The sequence below is a fragment of the Streptopelia decaocto genome (genome assembly GCF_964273445.1).
Source record: "Streptopelia decaocto genome assembly, chromosome: 21".
Taxonomy (NCBI): domain Eukaryota; kingdom Metazoa; phylum Chordata; class Aves; order Columbiformes; family Columbidae; genus Streptopelia; species Streptopelia decaocto.
Window position 1 is genome coordinate 5,504,648 of NC_138676.1, and position 23,138 is coordinate 5,527,785.

At 51.8% G+C, this 23,138-nt stretch overlaps 3 protein-coding genes across 8 annotated transcripts in view; 1 reads left to right on the plus strand and 2 right to left on the minus strand.

Annotated features, from left to right (window-relative positions):
• Positions 1-8,969, plus strand: part of CDON (cell adhesion associated, oncogene regulated) — a 44,854-nt gene extending 35,885 nt beyond the window's left edge. For all 3 annotated transcript variants that reach the window (XM_082070252.1, XM_082070254.1, XM_082070253.1), the window contains 4 exons: positions 1,898-1,977; positions 6,186-6,367; positions 7,413-8,210; positions 8,395-8,969. In XM_082070252.1, the coding sequence (XP_081926378.1) occupies positions 1,898-1,977; positions 6,186-6,367; positions 7,413-7,540 (390 nt within the window). In that variant the 3' untranslated portion in view covers positions 7,541-8,210; positions 8,395-8,969. The remainder of the gene's footprint in view (positions 1-1,897; positions 1,978-6,185; positions 6,368-7,412; positions 8,211-8,394) is intronic.
• Positions 8,970-9,141: 172 nt separating this feature from the next.
• VSIG10L2 (V-set and immunoglobulin domain containing 10 like 2) lies at positions 9,142-14,884 on the minus strand (the record flags this gene model as incomplete). The annotated part of the gene is given in 10 exon segments (XM_082070413.1): positions 9,142-9,245; positions 9,422-9,544; positions 9,781-10,083; positions 10,157-10,463; positions 10,466-10,791; positions 10,910-11,182; positions 11,738-12,013; positions 13,184-13,471; positions 14,372-14,731; positions 14,806-14,884. Coding segments are annotated over 10 exon segments (2,439 nt in total).
• A 666-nt stretch (positions 14,885-15,550) lies between these two features.
• DDX25 (DEAD-box helicase 25) lies at positions 15,551-23,063 on the minus strand. 4 transcript variants are annotated; one of them, XM_082070236.1, is made up of 12 exons: positions 23,012-23,053; positions 22,906-22,936; positions 22,772-22,831; positions 21,610-21,745; positions 21,437-21,529; positions 21,255-21,357; positions 20,650-20,764; positions 20,324-20,501; positions 19,027-19,264; positions 18,709-18,871; positions 16,971-17,159; positions 15,551-15,765 (listed from the first exon to the last, which is right to left on the minus strand). In XM_082070236.1, exons 1-12 carry the CDS (start codon positions 23,048-23,050, stop codon positions 15,704-15,706), a joined length of 1,407 nt encoding a protein of 468 aa, XP_081926362.1. In that variant the 5' UTR covers positions 23,051-23,053; the 3' UTR covers positions 15,551-15,703. The 4 variants fall into 4 exon arrangements, with proteins under 4 accessions (XP_081926362.1, XP_081926363.1, XP_081926361.1 ...); XM_082070237.1 differs by lacking the exon at positions 22,906-22,936 and having other exon boundaries at positions 22,961-23,063; XM_082070235.1 differs by having other exon boundaries at positions 22,906-23,060.
• Positions 23,064-23,138: the final 75 nt, after the last annotated feature.

Genomic DNA, 23,138 nt, shown 5'->3' on the forward strand with positions numbered 1-23,138 from the left:
CTCAGTCTTCCCGTTAAAGAGATTTAATTAGAGCTGCTTATTCTGCAGCTTTATGGCTCGCCCGCTTTTCCCCCACCTGTTTCAGATCTGGAACTCGAGGCAACGTTATTAATTATGGCCGAGCACGAAGGGAGCGGGAGCTTCCATAAAATGAAACGCCCTGTACATCTCAAAACGCAGCGACGTAATAACACGATATTTTACTTTTTAAATACTTTTCAGTCCCTTGCTTGTGACCGAGGCTCATTTTTTTGTTTGGAAATACAACATAAAATTACAAACTTAATTCAAGCCTCTGTACACTGTGGAAAAAGAACTTCATTTGCTGAAACGCGTCCCGTTTCCAAGAGAGAAGAATGATTTCATTATTGTCTCTGGAAACAGATGGCTCGCGTTCAAACTGACGCAAACTCACTCAAAACTGTGAACGTTGCCCAGGAAAACTGAGAGAAAAAAAGCTCCAAAGTCTGAATAACCCAGGGCAAACAAAAAATGGGCCTATTGTTTGTGTAATTGGACACAAGCGCTTCCTTTTATTGAACAACAAATTAGCGCTTGCACAGTAGTCGCCACTTGAGATGATTCCAGCTTTGAGTCCAGACGAGTTGCTTCTTCACCTTATTTTGTCTTTGCTCTGCTCGTGTAGCAAGAAATGATGGGTTTTCGGTTGTTTTCAAGAGCAACCGAGGCTCAAATTAAGTTGTTTTGGCCCTGTCCAACCTCCTGGTGAGTAAAACCCTCCAAGAGTTGGAGCTCTTGGGATAGGAGGATTTTTGCAGCGCTGAAAATCTCACCCGTGAGAAAGCTTAGAGACTTGAATCTGTGTTTTATCCTTCTTATTTTTTCATTTTTTGGGGAAAATAAGGAATTAGGGACGTGGTCTCAGAGCGAGACGGGATGTGCGGCACCACCAATAATCAACCGCGTGGAGTTTTTCTGCCATATTTTAGAAATTTAGAGTCAAAAATCTCATCCAGGAGCAGGACGTTCTCCTCCTCTTTAGGACTGGCTTAATTGTTTCATCGATTGGGCTGAGTTAGGAGGAGAGCAACTGGCAATCAAGGCTAATTGGGCATTTCCTCAGCGCTCCAAATCGCCGCAAAAACTAAAGGATAAACCTCGTTTTTGCGAAAATAGGGGTTGTTAGAAGTGGCCTACTGCTGAAATCTCAAAAATCAGGTGGTTTAGCCCCAAACTGGCTCCACTCCGCCCCGTTTTTGCGAGTGGCTCCGGCCTCCTCACCCGCCCGCTCGTTAACAATGAGGTATGTGTTAATCTGGGCGTTCGGACTCGTTCCTAACGAGCGGTTCGGCCAAAACCAACACGGCCAAATCCCTCTCGCCCCGAGTCGCTGCTGGCTGAGTGCTCACCCCATCTGTACAAATACGAACCGTCTCACAATATTAAAGAAAATCAACGTCGCCAAGTAAACTCGACCTAATCGGAGTAATTACCGGCCAGCGGGATGACTTGACGTTGTGACATCAGCGACGCGAATTTAAGGCTCCGTCTCCCCGCTTGCTAACGAGCGGCGCTTTGCTTTCACGTCTGTCATCGGCGTTAAAAATAAACATATTTACAGCGTGGTTGTTAAATTAAACCTGGGCGGATTTAAGCTGAGAACAGACCAGGGAAATTACCGCATGCTTGTCGGGTTGGGGTTATTTACTTTTCTCTTGACGCGAAAAACCCTCCGCGCGGCTTCGGATAATGGCTCAGTGTTGCCGCGGATCTGCAGATTGATAAGGTGATTGGTTTAAAAATGAAGCTAAAAGGATGTGAGGTGCTAGTTTGAGCTGAACCGTATGCAAGAAACGCCGCTTAGTCGCTTCCAAGAGGCTCTAATATGCTCAAATAACAATTAATTTATATATTCTTTTAATTAATCACGCTGCAGGGCGGCGGGATGTACACAGCGGTGCCACAGGCCGACCCCACCGAGTGCGTCAACTGCCGGAATTGCCGCAACAATAACAGGTGAGGTAAAACCGCTTTCAACCCGGCGTGACCATCTCCGATTGTCCTTGGGATGGAATAAAACCACTTATTAACCCCCTCAAGCTCATTTTGCTCAACTCTGATGCAGGTTGAGCGCTGGGTTTTCCTTTTTTAAACCTTATTTTCCTCGGTTTCGAGATAACAAAACCATTCCGTGTGGAGTTTGTCAAATCGGATTTAATTTGGCTTCTGAATTTTACATTTCCTGCCGTTCTCTTAAGAACCAGCTTTGCATTCGCAACCTATTTGCCATTAAAACGTGGGATTTGAGGTTTTTCAGGAGCAGTTTGACCAGCCGTTGTCATCACGTCATTGTTTTTTGCATGAGAAAAAGCCTTTTTGTATAAAATACGGGAAAATAACCCGTCTTCGACATCGTAGCTGAGAGTCTGGATTTTTATTAGGTTATTTTTCACGTTTTAAAGAATATCCTTCCAGGCTGCCCACTAAATCTCTGGTTACTTGAATGGCTAAAAATAGGACTGAAAGTCAGACGTGCTGGACGGCTCAGCCCGGTAAATTCTGGATTGTTTCAACCGGACTTTGAATTTTCAGCCTTATTAAAATCAGCAGCTGCCCCGAGCTGCACATCTGGAGAAGCCGAGTTGAAGCGAAGCTGTTGTGATGGCAGAAAACACGTTCGCTCTGGTTTTACCGTTTTACTTTTTAAAATACAACTTAGAACGGGCCTTAAATCCTTCCTCCTATTCATATAAATACACGTGTGATGGTGTGATTGAGATGGGATGCTTTACGCTGTAATTAAGAGCTTGTTTTCCCGTTTTAAGCGCCGTTTCGTTTTTAATTGTTCTTTTTTTTGTCTTAAGAAAGTTCTGTCCTCTTCAAATCTACCATCCCTCCCTGATGGGCCATCAGCAGGGCCTGAACTTTGAATTTTCACGTCCTTTTTCTATATTTGATGACTCAAGAGGGAAACAAGTTGTGCCTTAACAGCTGCCTCACCCCAGCGGGATAATTAACCTCCGTTTGGCAGCAGAACCGTGTGGCCGGGACCGTTCCCGTCCCCTCCCGGCACCGAGGGAATAGACGGGGGACATGGGAGAGGGGACAGAAACGAGGAGGAGGAGGAGGAAGGTCTGGGGGGTTTGGAATTTGAGGCCAGATTAATTTCCCCCATTTTTGCTTAACCTCGTAGCTTGGTGCAAAAGTCATCGCAGTTTTGGACAGTTTTAAACTGTTACAACTCAGGTCAAGCACATCTTGATTAATCAAAATAGGAACTGTTCCAATCAGCGAGAAATGTTTGTTTATTCCTCTATCATAAAAATCCGAACTCTCGGAAAGCGTTTTCTGCATCCGGCTGGTTGTGGAAGTGTTTTCCCTGCCAAACATTGTCGAGATGCTTGAAGAAGCGGCCGTTGGTTGGTGAGAGCTCAGGTGAATCTGGTGAATATTCTCCAATTTGTTCCACTTTGGAAGCGTCGGTTGTGACCGTGACCTTTTTTTGGTGCAAATTTGACTTTGGGAAGCACTTTGGAGGTTCTTGGTCCAACCACTGAGCTGATCGCCACCAGTTGTATAAAATGCCTACTTCATCACACATCACAGTCCAATTGAAAAATGGTTTGTTGTTGTTGCGTAGAAGAAGAGAACATGACACTTCAAAACAGCCATTTCTTTGATTTTTTTTGGTCACTTATGGAGCTTTTTCACCTTCCCAGTTGGCTTCAAATGCCAAACAACTCTACAACCGTCGACGCTGGGTTTGGGTTGACATTGAGTTGTGGTCGATGTTGAGTTGTGGTCAATGTTGAGTCTGGTCAAAGTTGAGTTGTGGTCAGTGCTGAGTTGTGGTTGATGTTGAGTTATGGTCAGTGTTGAGTTCTGGTTGACGTTGAGTTGTGGTTGATGTTGAGTTCTGGTCAGTGTTGAGTTCTGGTCAGCGTTGAGTTGCTATCAGTGTTGAATTCTGATCGAAGTTGAGTTCTGGTCAATGTTGAGTTCTCGTCAACGTTGGGTTCTGGTCAACATTGAGTTCCGGTCAACGTTGAGTTGTGGTCAACGTTGAGTTCTGGTCAACGTTGAGTTGTGGTCAACGCTGAGTTCTGGTCAACGTTGAGTTGTGGTCAACGTTGAGTTCTGGTCAACGTTGAGTTGTGGTCAACGTTGAGTTCTGGTCAATGTTGAGTTGTGTTCAACATTGAGTTCTGGTCAATGTTGAGTTGTGGTCAACGTTGGGTTCCGGTCAACGCTGAGTTCTTGGGCAACTCCTCGTGTGGTTGGAAGAGGATCAGCATCGATGATGCTCCCAGCTGGTCGTTGTCACCTTCCGACGGCTGCTCCTCATCTTCACAGCTCCCGTGTCGTTTACAAAACGTCTTGACCCACCGCTGCACATTAATGAACCACCTTCATTAGCAGTTCTTGCGCCAAATGCCTCATTGACGTCACAACTTGTCTCCGCTGCTTTACTCCCCATGTGGAACTCAAGGAAAATCGCTCAAATTTGCTTTTTGTCTGATGTCATTTCTATAATATAAAACAAATATAAAATAAACAGTGATAAGTCAGTAAAAAAACACAGAAAGTGAGAGATGCACCCGAATTATCACAATTCTGGGGCTAAACCCAGGCGATTCTCTCCGCCAATCACCCTAAACGAGCCAATTTCCACCTGGAATGATTCCTCATTTGGACTGAATTTAGCAGTCGCTCGAATTGCGACTGCGTGCAAATAAATCCTAAAAAATTAGGTCTATTAAATAACCATCTGTTTTGAGCAACAGCCACCTCGGAGCGGGTTTTATTATGATGGCGGTGAAATCTGGTTTTCTTGGTTTAAATTAGCAGTTTATGCCCTTGTGGAGCTTTGCCAGAGGGAGGAGCTGCTGAAACGCGGACAAAGTCGAGTGTGGTTTGCACTTCTTATTATACATTAGGACCGAAAACTGATTATTTTACATTTTTTCGTTCATTTTTTGGTGTTTTTGCACTAAAATTTCCCAACTACCTCATGGTTGCGGAGGAATCGGCGTTTTTACAAATCTCTTCGCAAATTCACTTTATTTTCCTCAGAAATACACAAACAAATGGGTTCAATAGTGGGTTCCTCCAAGATTTTACTTTATTTTTAATAATAAGCGAGCGCAGTCAAAAACCTCCGTGGAAAGAAATGCAAACTAATAACCGGGTTCGTTTGAAGGCCAGATGTGTTTCATGTGGCTTCTTCGGTGGCTTCTGTGGTATTTTCCTACTCAGAATAATGATTTTTTGGAGGCATAAAGACAAAATAGGAGGAGAAAGGGGAAATTTCCTCCTCGAGAAGGTTTCATTGTGGATTTTTTGGTTGTTATTTTAAAGTCCTGGCGATAATAATCGTGGTTTTCAGGTGAAAATATCAACCGGGGCTCCAAGTGTGGAGGACGAGTCCCCCCAGAGCGATGTTTTTATGACCTTTTAAATTCCAATTAATGGAATAATAGTGCTTTTTGCTACTTTAGGCAGGATCTTACTGTGATTTCCAAACTTAATATCTCCCGGTTTTAAATTCTGTGTGAGTTTAGGACTAATCCAGTGGCCGATAACCTGTTGCTGGTGATGTCAAAGTCCATTTTACCCCAAATTTATTGAAATTTGGCAGCAAAAAACCACCCTTAGTGCTCATATTTGTATCTATATCAGTGTCTAAACCCACTTTTCAAGTGTCTCTTCAGCTCCTTTGTCTTTAAAGCTTAAATAACTTGTCTGTAATAATTAAACCAGCAGTTTAACTTCATTTTCATGGCCTGGCAGGGCCGTGAAATCTTACAGGCCGCAATCCCACCTTATCTTATATTGATAAGATTTTCTATATTTTTTCTATATTTTCTATATTTTCCTAATTTGCTTTGATTAAACTTGGCGTTTCTTTTCCAAGGTGATTTAATTTGCTGGTTTGAACTCAAGATCTATTTTTCATCAGCAAAAACGTGGTTTTTGGGGCTGCCTTGGTGGTGAAACGGGCCTGGTCGTCGAGTCGTTGACATGGGGAGTAACCGAGAGTGTTTTGAATAGTTTGGGATTAAAAAGCCGCTTGATCCTATTATTTATGTTGGGATTAATATAAAAACTAATGACAAATATATTTGGCGAGGTGTCTGAGTGTTGCTAGAATGATTTTTTCGAGGCGAGCAATGGGAAGAAGCATCTCGGCCTAACCCGGGCGCTCTTTTCCGTCCCCTCCGCAGGTGTTTCACCAAAACCAACGGCGCTTTCGGCCCCGCGGCGCTGCCGCTCGTCCCCCTGGTTACACCGTGTCGCCAGGACGTGGAGCTGGAGCCCCTGGGCCACCGCGTCACCGTCACCATGTGCGTGGCCGCCGGGGAGGAGCCGGCGGAGCGGCCGTGCTGCCACACTGGGGAGCCCCACGGTGAGACATCCCCACACTCCATTCATTGAAACTTTAATTTAATTTAATTTAATCTAACTTAAACCCACCAAAAAGTATCAGTGGGACCCGACGGGCGTCGGTGCCGTCGGCGAGAGGTGGAATTTGGAGCGGTTCCCCGGTGGTTTGTTGCGGGAATGAGCTGGAGCTCCAAGGGCGTCGTGTGTTTTGGTTAATCTGGGTTTTTTAGGCTCATTGGGCTGAAAGAGGCTGAAAGATTTAAAGTAAAATAAGGTGAGGTAAAATGAAATAAGATAAATAAAATAAGCTAAAATAAGATAAATGTGGTAAAATAAAATAAGATAAATATGGTAAAACAAGATAAAATAAAACAAGATAATATAAGATAGACAAAATAGAGAAAATAAAATAAGATGAAGTAAGATAGACAAAATAGAGAAAATAAAATAAGATGAAGTAAGATAGACAAAATAGAGAAAATAAAATAAAATGAAGTGAGATAGACAAAATAAGATAAAATAAGATAAAGAGACACAATAAGATAAAATAAAATAAGACAAAGTAAGAGACAAAAGAAGATAAAATAAAATAAGATAAAGTAAGATAGACAAAAGAAGATAAAATAATATTAGGTAAAGTAAGATAGACGAAGTAAGATAAAATGAAATAAGATAAAGTAAGATGGATGAAATAAGACCAAATAAGATAAAGTAAGATAGACAAAATATGAGAAAATAAAATAAGATGAAGTAAGAGACAAAATAAGAGAAAATAAAATAAGACAAAGTAAGAGACACAATAAGGTAAAATAAAATAAGATAAAGTAAGATAGACAAAAGAAGATAAAATAATATCAAGTAAAGTAAGATAGACGAAATAAGATAAAATAAGGTAAAGTAAGAGGCAAAATAAGATAATATAAAGTAAGACAGACAAAATAAGAAAATAAAATAAGGTAAAGTAAGATAGATAAAATGAAATAAAATAAGATAAAAGGAACTAAAAGATAAAAAATAACTAAAAATTAAAGTCTTATCAAGCACTAACCCCCGCGCTCTCTCCACAGGTGACCCCTGCGCTCACTCCCCCGCCCCGAGCGGCGTTTTGAGCTGGACCCCGTTGATCCCGCGCTCCCCGGCCTGGAGTTTCCCCCCCGCCGGCCCCGGGGACGCGCGGCAGCTGCAGGAAACCTGAGCACGTCCCCCCGGGACGTCCCCGAACCCGCCCGGGACTGCAGCGGCTCGCACAGGAGTGATGGAGGGATGGGAACTGAAACACAGAGACTCACTATTTATTTTTTGTAGTCGCGTCATATGAATGTATCATGTTTTTTGTTATTTTTTTTTCAAAATTGTCGCCTTTTTATATTATTTATGCCTTGAATTTTATTTTTTTTTGCCGCGAAACTAGCCTGGTTATGTGTATAAAAAAAAAGGTCATAATATAAAGAACAATGGGAAATCCCGAGTGTGTTTTCCGCAGCCAGAAGAATCCGATACATGGATTTAACAAACGGGTCCGATTTTTACTATTTTTACATCATGGTACTCGATATTTTTGTTTGTTTGTTTTTTTCGGGGCAAAACCCAGTGGGAAAACAAGAAAATAAATAAGAAAACTCAACTTTGGCTGAATCTGCAACACGGTTTGAGCAGCAAAGTGTGTTTTGGCGGCTTTTTATGCCCTTTGGGTGTCCGTTAACCTTTATTTTCGCAGAAGCATGGATGAAAATCCAGCCCGTCGCAGCTCGAAGAACAAAACCCAGTTTAACTTCGCTTTTAATTGCACAGTTTGAGGGAATATTATGGCTCGGAAATCAAACACGTCGTGTAACACCTGCCCGGCCCCTCAGAAATGGTGTAATGTGAGTATCGCTGTGTTTTTCTGTCTATTTTTCTTGTAAATACAACAAATGGCTGTTTCTAAAGCCCCGAACAATCTGCTTTGGCAGCACCATCTCCATGAGCTGTTCTAAGTGTTCTAGCATTTATTTTTTTCTATTTTATTGCGTTATTTAGAAATATATTAATTGTTTTCCTTTCTTTTAGGGTTATGCGACCTCCCCATTGAATTCTGAATATCCTCACGCCCATAAACTTCGACACCACCTACGCCTGCTCCTCCCTCCTCATTTATCTCCTCCTAAGCCCGGCTTTGCCTGGCCACTCCCCTAAGCCTGGCTTTGCCCTTACTGGATTTTCTCCTCCTCAAGACCACAGGTTGGCTTTTATTTCATTTTCCCCAAATGCTGCCATTTAACCCCATTTTTAAGCCACCTCGCTTCAATCAACCCCTCCGCACACTCCACTTTATCACATTTGACACTCAAGAAACTGTAATATTGATTTCAAAATTCAATATATTTGGAAATAACATGTTTTTCTCAGGGTTTGGGGGTTGAGTTCTTTATTTTTTGGGGGCGATTTGATGAAGAAAACCCTCCCGCCTTTCTCACCACCTGGGCTGTATCCCCCGTTTTGGGGTGAAAAAGGCTTTACCTTTTAAAATAGTGTAAAAGAGCAAAACCCCCTTTGCCACCAGCCCCAAATTTTTGTGCCGGATCCGTTTTATCCCCGATTTTCTTCCAGCTGCTGAGTCTTGACGTTGGGAGACACGAAGGGACAAGGGGGATAAGAAGGGAAGAATAAAGCAGAAAAGCCTTTGGGGTCACGGTGTCGCTGTTTCGGTGCTGGTGCCATTAACCGGTGGCTCGGCGCTGGTGTCTGGGGGAGGCTCTGCAATGGGGGGACATTGCGGTGACACCGGGCGGGCACCGTGTCACCAGGGCGGGTGGCTCAGCCCACGGGTGCTGTTACCCGGTGCCGTTCCCGCTCCGTCCTCCGTCCTCGCCGCGGTTTCGGCGTCGTCCGGCACACCAACCGGCTCCTGCGCACCAGCCCTGGCAGGGAGACAACACGGGGGTGTCACCGGTGCCGGGGCACGGTGACACGAGGGGGTTCGGACACTCACGTGTGGAAGAGCAGGTCGTGCAGCCCTGGGGACAGACAGAGGGACGGATGTGATGTGCGGGTGGCCGGGGGGTGACAAACCGCCCCCCCTGGCCCCGGCACTCACGTGGGAGGGCGTTGCGGTGCCGGGCGATGCAGTGTGCAGCCAGGAGGGTTGCGGCGGTGGCCACCAGCATCCCCACCACCGCCGCACCCGTCACCGCTGGGTAGGCCTCGAAGGGCGGCTCGGCTGGAAGAGAGCGGCCGCTCGTTAGCCCGGCTAATTACCCTGGGGGGTAATTCTAGTGTTTATTACCTCGGGGGGTAATTAGGTAATGAAGCACCCACGTGTGAGCAGCACAGTGGGAGAGGAAGCAGCACCCAGCACAAGGATGGGTGGAGCCCAGAGAGGTGGGAGCTTGTGCCTGTTCACTCTGAAACCTACTGATGACTCCACACTCCAGTGCATCCCCCCCACAACTTCACCTGGTGTCTGCACCTCCGAGGGGTGCCCGGCCGTGCGGTGGTTGACGGCCAGCACCCGAAAAGCGTAGAGCACCGCCGGGTCCAGCCCACCCAGGCGCCGGTCGCGGGACTCGGGCTCGATGTCACCGGCGGCCGTTTCCCAGAGCCCGGCCACCCGCCGGGGCAGTTTCTTGGCCGGGCGCCGCTGCACCACAAAGCCGGTGAGATTCCCGGTGCCGTGCGTCCGCCACTGCAGCCGCACCTCGGTGCGCGCCCGTGTGTACCGCAGCTTGCTGATGGTGACGTTGGGGGGCGCCGGGTACCCTGTGGGGACAGCACGGGGGTGACACCCCAAAACGCCACCCCCTTGGGGACCCGCCACCCGTCCTGCACTCACGTTCCACGCGCAGGCGCACGGCGAGGCTGGCGCTGCCCACGGTGTTGGCGGCGGCGCAGCGGTAGGTGCCGGCGTCCCGCGGCCACTCGGCGTCGGCGACCGTGAGGTTGAGCCACGTTCGACCCCTCTCCAAATGGTACTTGGTGGCCATCCCCGCTGTCACCTCCCGCTCCCTGGGGTCGTACCATGCCATGGTGGCGCCCAAATTGTCCCCGCCGTGCCGCCGGCATGCCAGCCGCGCCTCATCGCCCTCCAGCACCACCACCTCACTGCTCTCTGCCTCCAGCGCGGGGACATCTGAGAAATGGGGGACAATAGGGACGTGCTGCCCCACGGTGACAGGGCATGGGGCAACGGGGACAAACAGGGCTTACCCAAGCGCAGGCGGCACTCAGCGCCGCCAGCCCGGAGTGGGTGTGCGGCGGCGCAGATGAAATCACGACCCCGCAAGCTGTCGCCAGTGCTCAGCACCAGGACAGCGACGGAAGGCGAGGGGTCCCCCAAAAAGTGTCCCCCGGCGTCCCGCCAGCGCAGGGTGACCGCCGGTGTCCCCCCCTCCCAGCGGCACCGCAGCATCACGTACTCGTCACCCTTGGTGGCCGCCACCACGCAGGAGGGGCCGCCAGCTGGGACCCCTGCGCCGGGGAGAGGTGCCAAAGTGTCCCCCCCAAAAAGGTGACACCCCCATTGTAGAGCCACCTGGGGTGGCTTTCATGTGGCGGGGGGGTCAGGGACATTTTTGGGGACACTCACAGAGGGTGATGCCACACACGGCCCCTCGCGGCAGCGCCGGGTGGGACGCCAGGCAGGAGAAGGAGCTGCCATTGCTGGTGGCTGCCCCGGGCTGGATGCTGGTGGCCATGGAGACGCTTGTCCCTGTCACCTCCTCGTTGTCCCCGGGGGGCACGAGGCCCACCCAGCGCAGCTCTGCCAGTGGGAAGCCCCCGGGCCAGTGGCAGCGCAGGGCCACAGCCCGCAGGTCGGCGGTGGCCGTGGCGGAGCAGCTGGGGGTGCCGGCGGGGGGGTCTGCAGAGAGTGGCACCACGGGGTGGGGTGGGGTGGGGTGGGGTGGGGGGTGGAGGGGGTGACACCCCCCAAAGTGTCCCTGGTACCCACGGCCTCACCGGGGAGTTGTCTTGCTCAGTCTTGGCTGGGGGGACTGTGGTGGCCATGGAGGCATCATGGTGATCATAGATGTACTGTGGTGGCCATGGGAGTCATCATGATGGCCATGGACATGTTATGTTGGCCATGTGGCCATGGCCACAACATGGTGGTCATGAACGTGTCATGGTGGCCATGGATGTACCATGGTGGCCATGGAAACATCATGGTGGCCATGGACATGTCATGGTGGCCATGGATGTATGGTGGCCAAAGAAGCATCATGGTAGCCACATACGTGGTGGCCATGGATGTACCATGGTGGCCATGGAGATGTCATGGTGGCCGTGGGTGTCCCACGGTATCCATGTAGATGTCATGGTGGCCATGGATGTCCCATGGTGGCCATGGAGGCGTCACAGTGACCAGGTCCATGGTGGCCCCAGCTGTCCCCCCTCTCCCCGCCCCGTTACTCACAGTAGACGGTGAGGACCACGCTGGCCTGGGTGCGAGTCTGCAGGTGGGGGTTCTCAGCCAGGCAGGTGTAGGTGCCAGCCTGGGCGCGGGCGATGGCCGCCATGACGTAGGTCTGGCCAACGTGGACCTGCGAGCCGTTGTGGAGCCAGACGTAGCGGCTGGGGGGGTTGGAGGGCGCCCGGCAGCTCAGCACCACGTCCTCCCGCTCGCCCGCCGAGAAGCCCCCGGTCTCAGGGGAGAAGGGCTCCACTGTGATGGCTGGCGCGTCGGGGCCATCTGCGGGGACATGGGGACGCGCGGTCACCGGGGTGGCCCCACAGAGGGGACGTGTTGGTCCCTGGGGTGTCCTCCTGCTGGTGGGGAACTGGGATGTGAAGCCTTCTGAGAAAGGGGCCAGCATGGTGGTTGTGGGCACATCGTGGTGGCCATGGAGGCACTGTGGTGGCCATGAATCTACCATGGTGGCCATGGAGACATCATGGTGACCATGGATGTACTGTGGTGGGCATGTATGTAGCATGATGGCCATGAAGCGTCATGGTGGCCGTGGAGGCCTCATGGTGGCCATGGCTGTACTGTGGTGGCCATGTATGTAGCATGATAGCCATGAAGCATCATGGTGGCCGTGGAGGCATCATGGTGGCCATGGCTGTACTGTGGTGGCCATGGAGACATCATGGTGACCATAGATGTACTGTGGTGGCCATGGAGGCATCATGGTGGTCATGAATGTGTCATGGTGGCCATGGATGTACCATGGTGGCCACGGAGACATCATGGTGGCCATGGATGTAGCATGATGGCCACAGAGACATCGTGGTGGCCATCGATGTAGCATGATGGCTATAGAAGCATCATGGTGGCTGTGGAGGCATCATGGTGGCATCTAGGTGACCATGGATGTCCCATGGTGGCCATGGAGGCATCATAGTGGCCATGGATGTACCATGGTGGCCACGGAGGTATCGTGGTGGCCATGGACATTCCGTTGTGGCCATGGATGTATCATGGTGGAAGGGTGCTTGGTGGCCATGCACATAGTGGCTATGGACATGCCATGGTGGCCATGGAGACATCATGTTGGCTGGGTACATGGTGACCATGGACATGCCATGGTAGCCATGGGTACATCCTGGTGGCCATGGAGGCCACCAGGCATCACAGTGGCATCATGGTGGCCATGGATGTCACATGGTGGCAATGGATGCACCGTGGTGGCCATGGAAGCATCGTGGTAGCTGTGGATGTCTCATAGTGGCCATGGATGTCCCATGGTGGCCATGGATGCATCATGGTGGCCATGGTGGCATCATGGTGGCCATGTACATGCCACGGCGGCCATGGAGCCATCATAGTGGCATCATGCTGGCCATAGATGTCCCATGGCTGCCCCATGGTGGCCCTGGTGGCATCTCCCTCCCCTTTTGTCCCCCCTCGGGCACTCACAGACGATGTCCAGGTAGACGGGCTCGCTGGCCTGGCTGTTGACCTGGTTGCCCACGGTGCAGACGTACCAGCCCAGGTGGCTCCGATTGGCCGGCGCCAGGTTCAGCTCCGCCCTGGCGCCCACTGTCCCCAGGGGAGGTGACACCGAGGGACCTCCCCGGGGTTCACGGTGCTGCCAGGAGAAGCTCAGTGGCTCCGTCCCCTCCCGCACGGCGCAGCTCAGGGCCACCGCTGTCCCCTCGGCCACCGCCGCCGCCGATGGCCGCACGAAGGGCTTGGAGACTGGCACTGCGGCCAACCAAACGTCAGTGGCCACCCAAACTCTCCCACCCGGGGTGACATCTCCAGCCCAGACTATTTATTGGCTAGTGAGATGGCTAGTAAGAAGGTGGGTGGGCTAGTGAGGAGGTGGCCTGGCTGTGGGCGTGGGGACTGGCCAGGGTGGCCACCTGTGGGCTAGTGAGAGCAGGACTGGGCAGGTGGGATGCTGGGGTGGGCAAGGAGGTGGGGCTGGGAACTGGGGTGCTGGGTTGGCTAGTGGGCTACTCTGTTGGCTAGGGGGGCTCCATAGTGGCTAGTGGCAAGCTTTGTTGACTAGTGGAGCCCTACCTTGACTAGTGGGCTGATACATTGGCTAGTGGGGGGGGTCTACGTTGGCTAGTGGAGCCCTTATTGGCTAGTGGGGCTCTACCTTGGCTGGTGGGGCTCTAACTTGGCTAATGGGAGACTACCTCAGCTAGTGGGGCTGTTCAGTGGCTAGTGGGGCTCTACACTGGCTATTGGGGCCCATGGTTGGCTAGTGAGACCCTTGGTTGACCATTGGGGCCCTTGGTTGGCTAGTGGGGACCTTCCTTGGCTAATGACACTCTTTGTTGGCTAGTGAGACACTTTGTTGACCAGTGGGGCCCTTCCTTGGCTAGTGAGACCCTTCCTATGCTCCTGGGGCCCTTCCTTGCCTAGTGGGGCCCTACCTTGGCTAGTGGGGCCCTACCTTGGCTAGTGGGACCCTTCATTGGCTAGTGGGTCCCTACCTTGGCTACTGGGGCCCTTTGTCGGCTAGTAGGGCACTACCTTGGCTAGTGGGGCCCTTCCTTGGCTAGCGGTGCCCTACCTTGGCTAGTGGAACCCTTGGTTGCCTAGCAGGGCCCTACCCTGGCTAGTACCGGCCACGCGGTGGCCACGACTCACCGAGGACGCGCAGCAGGACGCTGTGGTAGCCCAGGCGCTGCCGCCCGCGCTCGGGGAACAGCCCCTGGCACAGGAACCGGCCCTGGGCTCCCGCCCGCAGCTCCCGCAGCTCCAGCGTCCCCGCTCGCAGCGTCACCCGCCCCAGCGTCCCCGCGCCGGGGGCCACCGTCACCTCCCTGCCCTGACTCGCGGCCACCGCCCGGGGTGGCCCGGTGGCCACGAGCGGCCACGTCGCCCCCGGCGCGAAGCTCCAAAACACAACGCTGGGCTCCACCGGCCCCGTCCCGCAGCTCAGCTCCACCGCTCGGCCCCGCACGCCCGTCACCGTCACCTCCTTGTCCCCACCTGGCGGGTGCTGACCTGCGGGGGGACGAGTCGCTCAGGTCTCTCCAGTTTTTTGGGGGGATTTCAAGGGGTTTTGGGGCTCCACTCACCCCCCGCCAGCGCCGGCAGCAGCCACAGGATCCAGGGTCCCCAACAGCGCGGTGCTGATGCCACCCGCCTGCGCTCCATGTCACCGTGTCCCCCCCAAGCAGCGCTGCGCTCTCTCCGGTTACCCCCCCGGTAATTAAGCCCAGCCCTGATTAATCCTTAATTATTAATAAACCCATCGCGGGGAGGGGGAACCCAACACCCAGTTAAATCTGAGGGCTGAGGACGCGCACGCTCATCATAGAAGTGACAATGTCCCCTCTTCTCGCTCCCGGGGGAGGATTTATTCCTGAAATGTATCCCCCCGCTTATTTTGGGGGTGAAAAAGGGGCAAATTCGCTGCTGATGATCAAAAACAGGATGTTTGGGCACCGGGGGAAGCCACCGGGGTTTGATATTTCATCCCCCGCATCAAATATTCATGGGGGTAACGGCTCAAATCCCTCAGCCAAAGCAAAAATTCCCTCTCCTCCTCGTCACCGATTCCTTAATTACAATTAATTCCTCATTAAGAAAACCCACACCGTTAACGTTGAACATCAAGGAGGTTTTTTGGGGCTTAAAATGGCCAAAATGGGTTAAAACTGGTCACCTAGAGCTGCTTTTTGGTTTCTTTGGGGCACGTTTTCTATTTTGAGGGGGGAAGTTTCTATTCTCTGAGCACATTCAGCCCCTCGGGGGATCCTTCAATGCTACAAAACCCGCCGAAATAAACCCCAAAACAAACCCAAGGACGATAATCACTGATAATTATAAATTCTTTAATTACATCTGAGGGTTTCACCCCCACATCACAACAAACCCAAACACCTGGAAGTTAAAAGCACAAAACCGGGAGGTCTTCTCTTTCTGTTTTGAACCAAAACTGGGATTTCTAAGCAGCAAATCCCCATCGCAAACTCAATTTTCGAGCTTCTCCAGCTCGTCCATGTTCTCCGGGTCCAGCTGCTTGATCTTGGTCTCTGAAAAAGACAAAAATTGATATTTTTTTGGCACAAATGGGGCGAAAACCAAAGCAAACAGGCATTAAAAAGCAAAATGCAGGTTTTCGGGGGGTTCATCACTCGTATTTTCATCCCGCATTTTAATTTAAAGGACAATAAAATTAAATTTAAATTTCAAGGAGTAGAATCTTGCACCGGGGCAGGAACAACCCCAGGTTCCAGTATAAGTTGGGGAATGAGCTATTAGAGAGCAGCGTAGGGGAAAGGGACCTGGGGGTCCTGGGAACAGCAGGGTGACCATGAGCCAGCACTGGGCCCTTGTGGCCAGGAAGCCAATGGGACCTGGGGTGGGTTAGAAGGGGGTGGTCAGTAGGTCAGAGAGGTTCTCCTGCCCCTCTGCTCTGCCCTGGGGAGACCACACCTGGAATCTTGTGTCCAGCTGTGGCCCCTCAGTTCCAGCAGGACAGGGAACTGCTGGAGAGAGTCCAGCGCAGCCACCAAGATGCTGGAGGGAGTGGAGCATCTCCCGTGTGAGGAAAGGCTGAGGGAGCTGGGGCTCTGGAGCTGGACAAGAGGAGACTGAGGGGGGACTCATTGCTGGGGATCAAGATGGAAAGGGGGAGTGTCAGGAGGATGGAGCCAGGCTCTTCTGGGTGACAACCAGTGACAGGACAAGGGGCAATGGGTGCAAACTGGAACACAGGAGGTTCCACTGAAAGAGGAGAAGCAACTTGTTGGGGTGAGGGTGGCAGAGCCTGGCCCAGGCTGCCCAGGGGGTTGTGGAGTCTCCTTCTGTGCAGACATTCCAACCCGCCTGGACACCTTCCTGTGTAACCTCATCTGGGTGTTCCTGCTCCATGGGGGGATTGACCTGGATGAGCTTTCCAGGGCCCTTCCAACCCCTGACATTCTGGGATTCTGTGAGTTTGGTGGCTCTGTGGGCAAAGCTGAGGATGCAACGTGGTTTTCTGCACCCTAATAATTCAAAAAGCCACCGGTGTGGGCAAAATCTTGTCAAAATAGCGTGAAAATCCACTATTTGATCTCGGGGAAAAACCTGCGCAATTTCATCCACTGAGCAACGGGGAAAACGCAGAAAAAAACCCCAATCGATGTGCACCCTCGTGGGTTGTTTCAGTGAAAATTCAGCTGTCTGGGCTAAAAAATACCCCGAAAAATGGGCCGGAAGGTGGAAAAGACGTTGGATTTGGGCGGAAACTCACGGAAATGCTTCTCGATGAGCAGCACCAGCCCCACGTCGCCGCTCTCCACCATGCTGAAGGCGATGCCGCGTTTCCCGAACCGGCCCGTGCGCCCGATGCGGTGCAGATAGGTCTCGAAATCCGGCTGGTTCTTCTGGTCCGTGGGGAGGCTGAAGTTCACAACCACGGTCACCTGCTGCACGTCGATGCCTGGGGAGGAAAAGAGCGAAAAAAGGCAAAAAAAATGGTTGGGAAGCATGTGTTTGGTGGAAAACACGTTGGGTTTGGTGCAAAATGTGTTGGGTTTTGTGATAAATGTGGAAAACCGTGTTGGGTTTGGCCAAAAAACGCGTTGGGTTTTGTGGAAAAACGCGTTGGGTTTTGCAATAAACACGTTGTTGGGTTTAAACGTGTTGGGTTTTGTGGAAAATGTGTTCGGTTCAGCACAAGATGCTGTTGAGTTTGGCCAAAAACACATCATTGGGTTTTGTGGAAAACATGTTGGTTTCAGCATAAGACACGTTGGATGGATTTGGCTGAAAATGTGTTGAGTTTGGTTGAAAACGCATTGGGTTTTGTGGAAAAACACGTTGTTGGGTTTAAACGCGTTGGGTTTTGTGGAAAACGTGTTGGCTTTGGTAGAAAGCGTGTTGAGTTTTGTGGAAAAACGTGTTGGGTTTTGTGATAAATGCGTTGGGTTTGGCCAAAAACGCATTGCTGAGTTTAAACATATTGGGTTTTGTGGAAAACATGTTGGGTTTGGCCAAAAATGCATTGGGTTTTGTGGATAAATGCCTTGGGTTTTGCAGTAAACACATCAGGCTTGGCCAAAAACACGTTGTTGGGTTTTGGGGAAGACGCGTCGTTGGATTTCGCCAAAAACGCAGTGTTGGGTTTGACCAAAACTGCGTTGTGTTCGGTGAAAAACATGTTTGGTTTCATGGAAAACGCATTGGGTTTGGCCAAAAATGTGTCGGGTTTTGCGATAAACATGTTTGGTTTGGCCAAAAACACGTTGGGTTTTGTGATAAATGTGTTTGGTTTGGCCAAAAACGCGTCGTTGGGTTTAAACGTGTTGGGTTTTGTGGAAAACATGTTGGGTTCAGCACCAGACGTGTTGGGTTTTGTGGAAAAACACACTGGGTTTGGCTGAAACCGCATCAAGTTTTGTGCAAATACGTGTTGGATTTTGCGATAAACACATTGGATTTGGCCAAAAACGCGTCGTTGAGTTTAAACATGTTGGGTTTTGTGGAAAAACGTGTTGTTGGGTTTAAACGTGTTGGGTTTTGTGGAAAACGTGTTGGATTCAGCAGAAGATGTGTTGGGTTTGGCCAAAAATGCATTGGGTTCTGTGTAAAAATACGTTGGGTTTTGCAATAAACGTGGTGGGTTCAGCAAAAGACACACTGGGTTTGGCTGAAAACATGGTAGGTTTGGTGAAAAACATTTTGGGTTTTGTGGAAAAATGCATTCAGTTTTGCGATAAACGCGTTTGGTTTGGCCAAAACAGCGTAGTTGGGTTTAAACGTGTTGGGTTTTGTGGAAAACCTGTTGGACTCAGCACAAGACATGTTGAGTTTGGCCAAAAACGCGTTGGGTTTTGAGATAAACGTGTTGTTGGGTTTAAACGTGTTGGGTTCAGCAGAAGACGCATTGAGTTTGGCCAAAGACGCGTTGGGTTTGGCCAAAGACGCGTTGGGTTTGGCCAAAGACGCGTTGGGTTTGGCCAAAGATGCGTCTGGGTTTGCGGCGCTACCTCTGGCGCAGACGTTGGTGGCGATGAGCACCTTCTCCTTGCCGTCACGGAAGCGCTGGATGACATCGGCGCGTTGGGCCACGGTCAGCTCGGCCGTCAGGACGGCGACGCGGTGCCCGTCCTGGCTCATCTCCAGCGCCAGCCAGTCCGCGCTGCGCCGCGTCTGCCAAAAACACGACCCCGCCGTCATCCCCATCGCTCCCAACCCAACTTTCCCACCCCAGAGCCGGCGGTGCCGCGAAATACATCAAAAACGCCGCAACAACCCCAATTTCGCTCATCGCAAAATGTAAAATATCCCCGATTTTACCGCTTTACCGGGCAAAAAATCATGGCCTGGCCGATGGTGATGCTGCCGTAGATGTTGCAGAGCGCCCGGTACTTCTCCTCGCGCCCGCGGCACACGAAGAAATACTGGCGGATGTTGCTGAGCGTCAGCTCCTCCTCGCGCAGCTTGATGACGATGGGGTTGGCCACGATCTGCACGGCGAAGGCGCGGACGCTCTCCTTGAACGTGGCCGAGAAGAGCAGCATCTGGCAGCCCTTGGGTAGCGCCCTGCGCCGGGAAAAGACAATTTGGACCCATTTGAAAGCAAAAGTCATTTCATTTAAGCTGATCTCGTGGTGCTTTTGATAGAGAAGAACCCAACCCAAGGGCGCGAAGGAAAGCGAAGCATCTCTCTGCACCTCGTGGCCGCTGTTTTGCGAAAAGCCACGTCCCCCGCCCCAAAATTTCCCTTCAAAAGCAATAAATGGAAAAAAGGAACCTCTGGATGCAGATGCTCTGCTAGGAGAACCCCTAATCATTTAATTTAAGTGGATTTTGCATCACTTTTGATGGAAATTGAACCCGACCCAACGGCTCGAAGGAAAACGAAGCGTCTTTCTGCATCTTGTGGCCGCTGTTTCGCGAAAAGCCACGTCCCCAGCCCCAAAATTTCCTTAAAAAGCAATTAATGGAAAAAGAAAACCTCCGGATGTGAATGCTCTGGTAGAAGAGGCCCCAATAATGTAATTTGAATTGATTTTGTGTCGCTTTTGATGGGAAAAGAACCAAACCCAACAGCTTGAAGGAAACAGAACCTTCTCCCTGTGTCTTGCTGCCACCGCTTTGTGAAAAGCTGCATCCCCGGCTTCAAAATTCCCTCAAAAAGGGATAAAAACTTCAAAAAAGGGAACAAATCTTCACCTTTGGATGTGGATGCTCTGGTAGGACAACCCCTAATAATTTAATTTAAGTGGATTTTGTGTCATTGTTGATGGAAAAAGAACCCAACACAATGGCTCGAAGGAAAACAAAGCGTCTTTCTGCATCTTGCGGCCGCTGTTTTGCGAAAAGCCACGTCCCCAGCCCCAAAATTCCCTCAAAAAGGGCTAAAAAAATGGAAAAAGAAAACCTCTGGATGTGGACGATCTGGTAGAAGAGCCCCTGATAATTTATTTTAAGCGGATTTTGTGTCACTTTTGATGGAAACTGAACCCAAGCCAACATCTCAAAGGAGAACAAAGTGTCTCTTTGCGTCTTGCGGCCGCCGTTCTGCGAAAAGCCACGTCCCCAGCCCCAAAACTCCCTTAAAAAGCGATTAAAACCCCCAAAACCAGAACAAATCTTCACCTCTGGATGCGGATGCTCTGGGAGGAGAGCCCCTGCGTGTCAATCATGATGTCAGCCTCGTCCAGCACAAACAGCTTGATCTTCTTCACGTCCACCAACTTCTTCTTGAAGCACCAGTCGAGCATTGTCCCCGGCGTCCCGATGACAATCTGCTCGGCCGGCGTGGCGCCTGGCACCACTGCCATGCCAGAAAAACACATCTTATGCCTTTTTCAACCCAACTTCCACCCGTCGAGGGTTTAAATTAAAACCGTGAGCAGGGTGATGCTCCTGGGGGGGTGGAAACTCACCCGAGAAAGAGCGAAAAGGGAACTGAAAGGACTCACCGCGGTTTCCCCGCACGGCGTAGGTCACCCGCACGTCGGCGCAGAACCGCCCGATGGTCTCGATCACCCGCCCGATCTGCAGCGCCAGCTCGTAGGTGGGAGCCAAACAGAGGCACTTGGGGAGAGAAAAGGAACCGTGAGGCGAAAAATCAGAGTTTAAAACCCCAGGGGTGTTGCCGGGGTGCGAGTTGATGAAATATATTGAAGGGACGGCGAGAAAAGCGCAGGAAAATCATTAAAGAAACGTGGGGGGAGCTGCGGCGTCGCACGCGGGATTTAAGCAGAAAAAAGCCGCCGTCGCTCTATTTCTTTAAAACTGGGTTTAAGTTATTTAAAACCAGCCTTTAAATCAAGACGAGGGATTTAAATCACAAGGTGATGAGGGGGTTTAAGCCGCTGCAAAACTGAAGTTTAGGAAAGCTAAAGCTCGGCTTAAAGCGGCGACTCAAAGCGCGTCCCTTAAGCCGGCGCCACGGTTTTTGTCCTACCTGTTTCTTCAGCGGGTTTAAAACCAGAGACGGGGCCAAAACCCAGCGCGGCGTCTGGAGGATTTTTGGGTAAGAAAACCCTGTTTTCCTGCGTCAACTCTCCCTTTCCTACGTTACCTGCGGGGATTTCTCGGCGGCATTAACCCTGCTCAGCATCGCCAAGACAAAAGCCGCTGTTTTCCCTGTCCCTGACTGGCTCTGCGCAATCAAATTTTGGGGCCTGAAAAGCAAAGAAAGCAGGAGCGTTTTGGGGACGAAAGCCCTGATTTTGGGGGCGAACCCGCGCGCCGGGCACTCACGGATACGCCAACATGATGGGCAGCGCTGTCTCCTGGATCTTCGACGGGCGGTTGAAGCCCATCATGTAAATGCCCTTCAAAAGCTCCTTTTTCCTGTAAAAATTAAAAAGAAGAGCGTCAAAACGTGGCGTTTTGAGGCAAAACGGTGGGTTTGGGGCTTTTTTAAGGCTCACAGGGGCAGCTCCTCGAAGGTTTTGACGGAAAACAGGGGGGATTTGGGGTCCTGCTGCAGGATCTCCACGTGGTGACTCGACTCCACCAGCGACGTGCGGATCAGCTTGTTCAGCAGCGACGTTTCCGCCGAATCCACTGAAAAATGAAGAAAAACTGTTAAAAAAGGGACTTTGTGATGAGTTTTGCCCCTTTCCTGCAAATACGGGGTATCCAGACGTCCCCGCTCTTGGGGAAGCCATGGAAAGCTGTAAGTAATTAGTGAGTGACGATAATTAGTGGGTGTAGAGCCCGCCTGTGCCCCCAGATACCCCCCCAGGATCCCCAAAGATCCACAGGACCCCTCAGGATCCCCCCAGGACCCCTAAAACGCCTCAGAAACCCCCAAGGATCCACTAGAGACCCCCAGGATTCCCTCAAAATCCTTCCCGGAGCCTTCAGGATCCCCCCACGACCCCTCAGAACCCACCCAGGACCCTCAGAAACCCCCAGAACCCCCCAAGGCCCCTGTAGAAATCCCCCAAGACCCCTCAGAATCCCTCCCAGGATCCCCCAGAAAACCTCAGGGTCTCCCCAAGATCCCCCCCGGACCCTTCCCAAGACCCTTCCAGATCCCCCAAAACCCTCAGAAACCCCCAGGACACCCCCCAGGATCCTCCCAGGACCCCCCAGAGCCCTGTCAGGACCCTCAGAAATCCCCAGGGCCCCCCAAGACCCCTCCAGAAACCCTCAGAAACCCCCAGGACACCCCCCAGGATCCTCTCAAGAGCCCCCCAGGACCCTTCAAGACACCCCAGATCCCCCTCGAGACCCTCAGAAATCCCCAGGGCCCCCCAAGACCCCCCCAGGATCCCCCAAAACCCTCAGAAACCGCCAGGACACCCCCCAGGATCCTCCCAGGACCCCCCAGAGCCCTGTCAGGACCCTCAGAAATCCCCAGGGCCCCCCAAGACCCCTCCAGATCCCCCAGAAACCCTCAGAAACCTCCAGGACACCCCCCAGGATCCTCTCAAGAGCCCCCCAGGACCCTTCAAGACACCCCAGATCCCCCTCGAGACCCTCATAAACCCCCAGGGCCCCCCAAGACCCCTCCAGATCCCCCCAGGACTCTCCCCAAAGCCCCCAGGACGCTCCCAGGACCCCCGAAACCGCCCCCGGCCCCACCTCTCTCCTCCTCCTCCTCCTCGTCGTCCCTCTGGTCACCGCGGTCTCCTGCGGATCCTCCTGCGGGTCACAGAGCGGGTCACAGAGCGGCCCGTGAGGCGCAGGCCGGCCCGGGGCGCGGGGCCTCCCCTTACCCCGGCGATGCACGAAGGGGTCTCGGCGGAGCTGCGGGGGAGAAGCGTCCGTTACCGGGGAAAGAGGGGGGAGCCCCGGGGTAATGTGGGGGGTCCCGGTGCCCACCCGCTCGGCCCAGCCGCCGCTGTCCCCCGCCTCCGCCATGGCGACCGCTTCCCCAGTGTTCGCGCGGGTGGCGCCGCCTGCCGGGCGGGCGGACCGCGGCGCGGCGGAGCGGGCACGGGATTGGCTG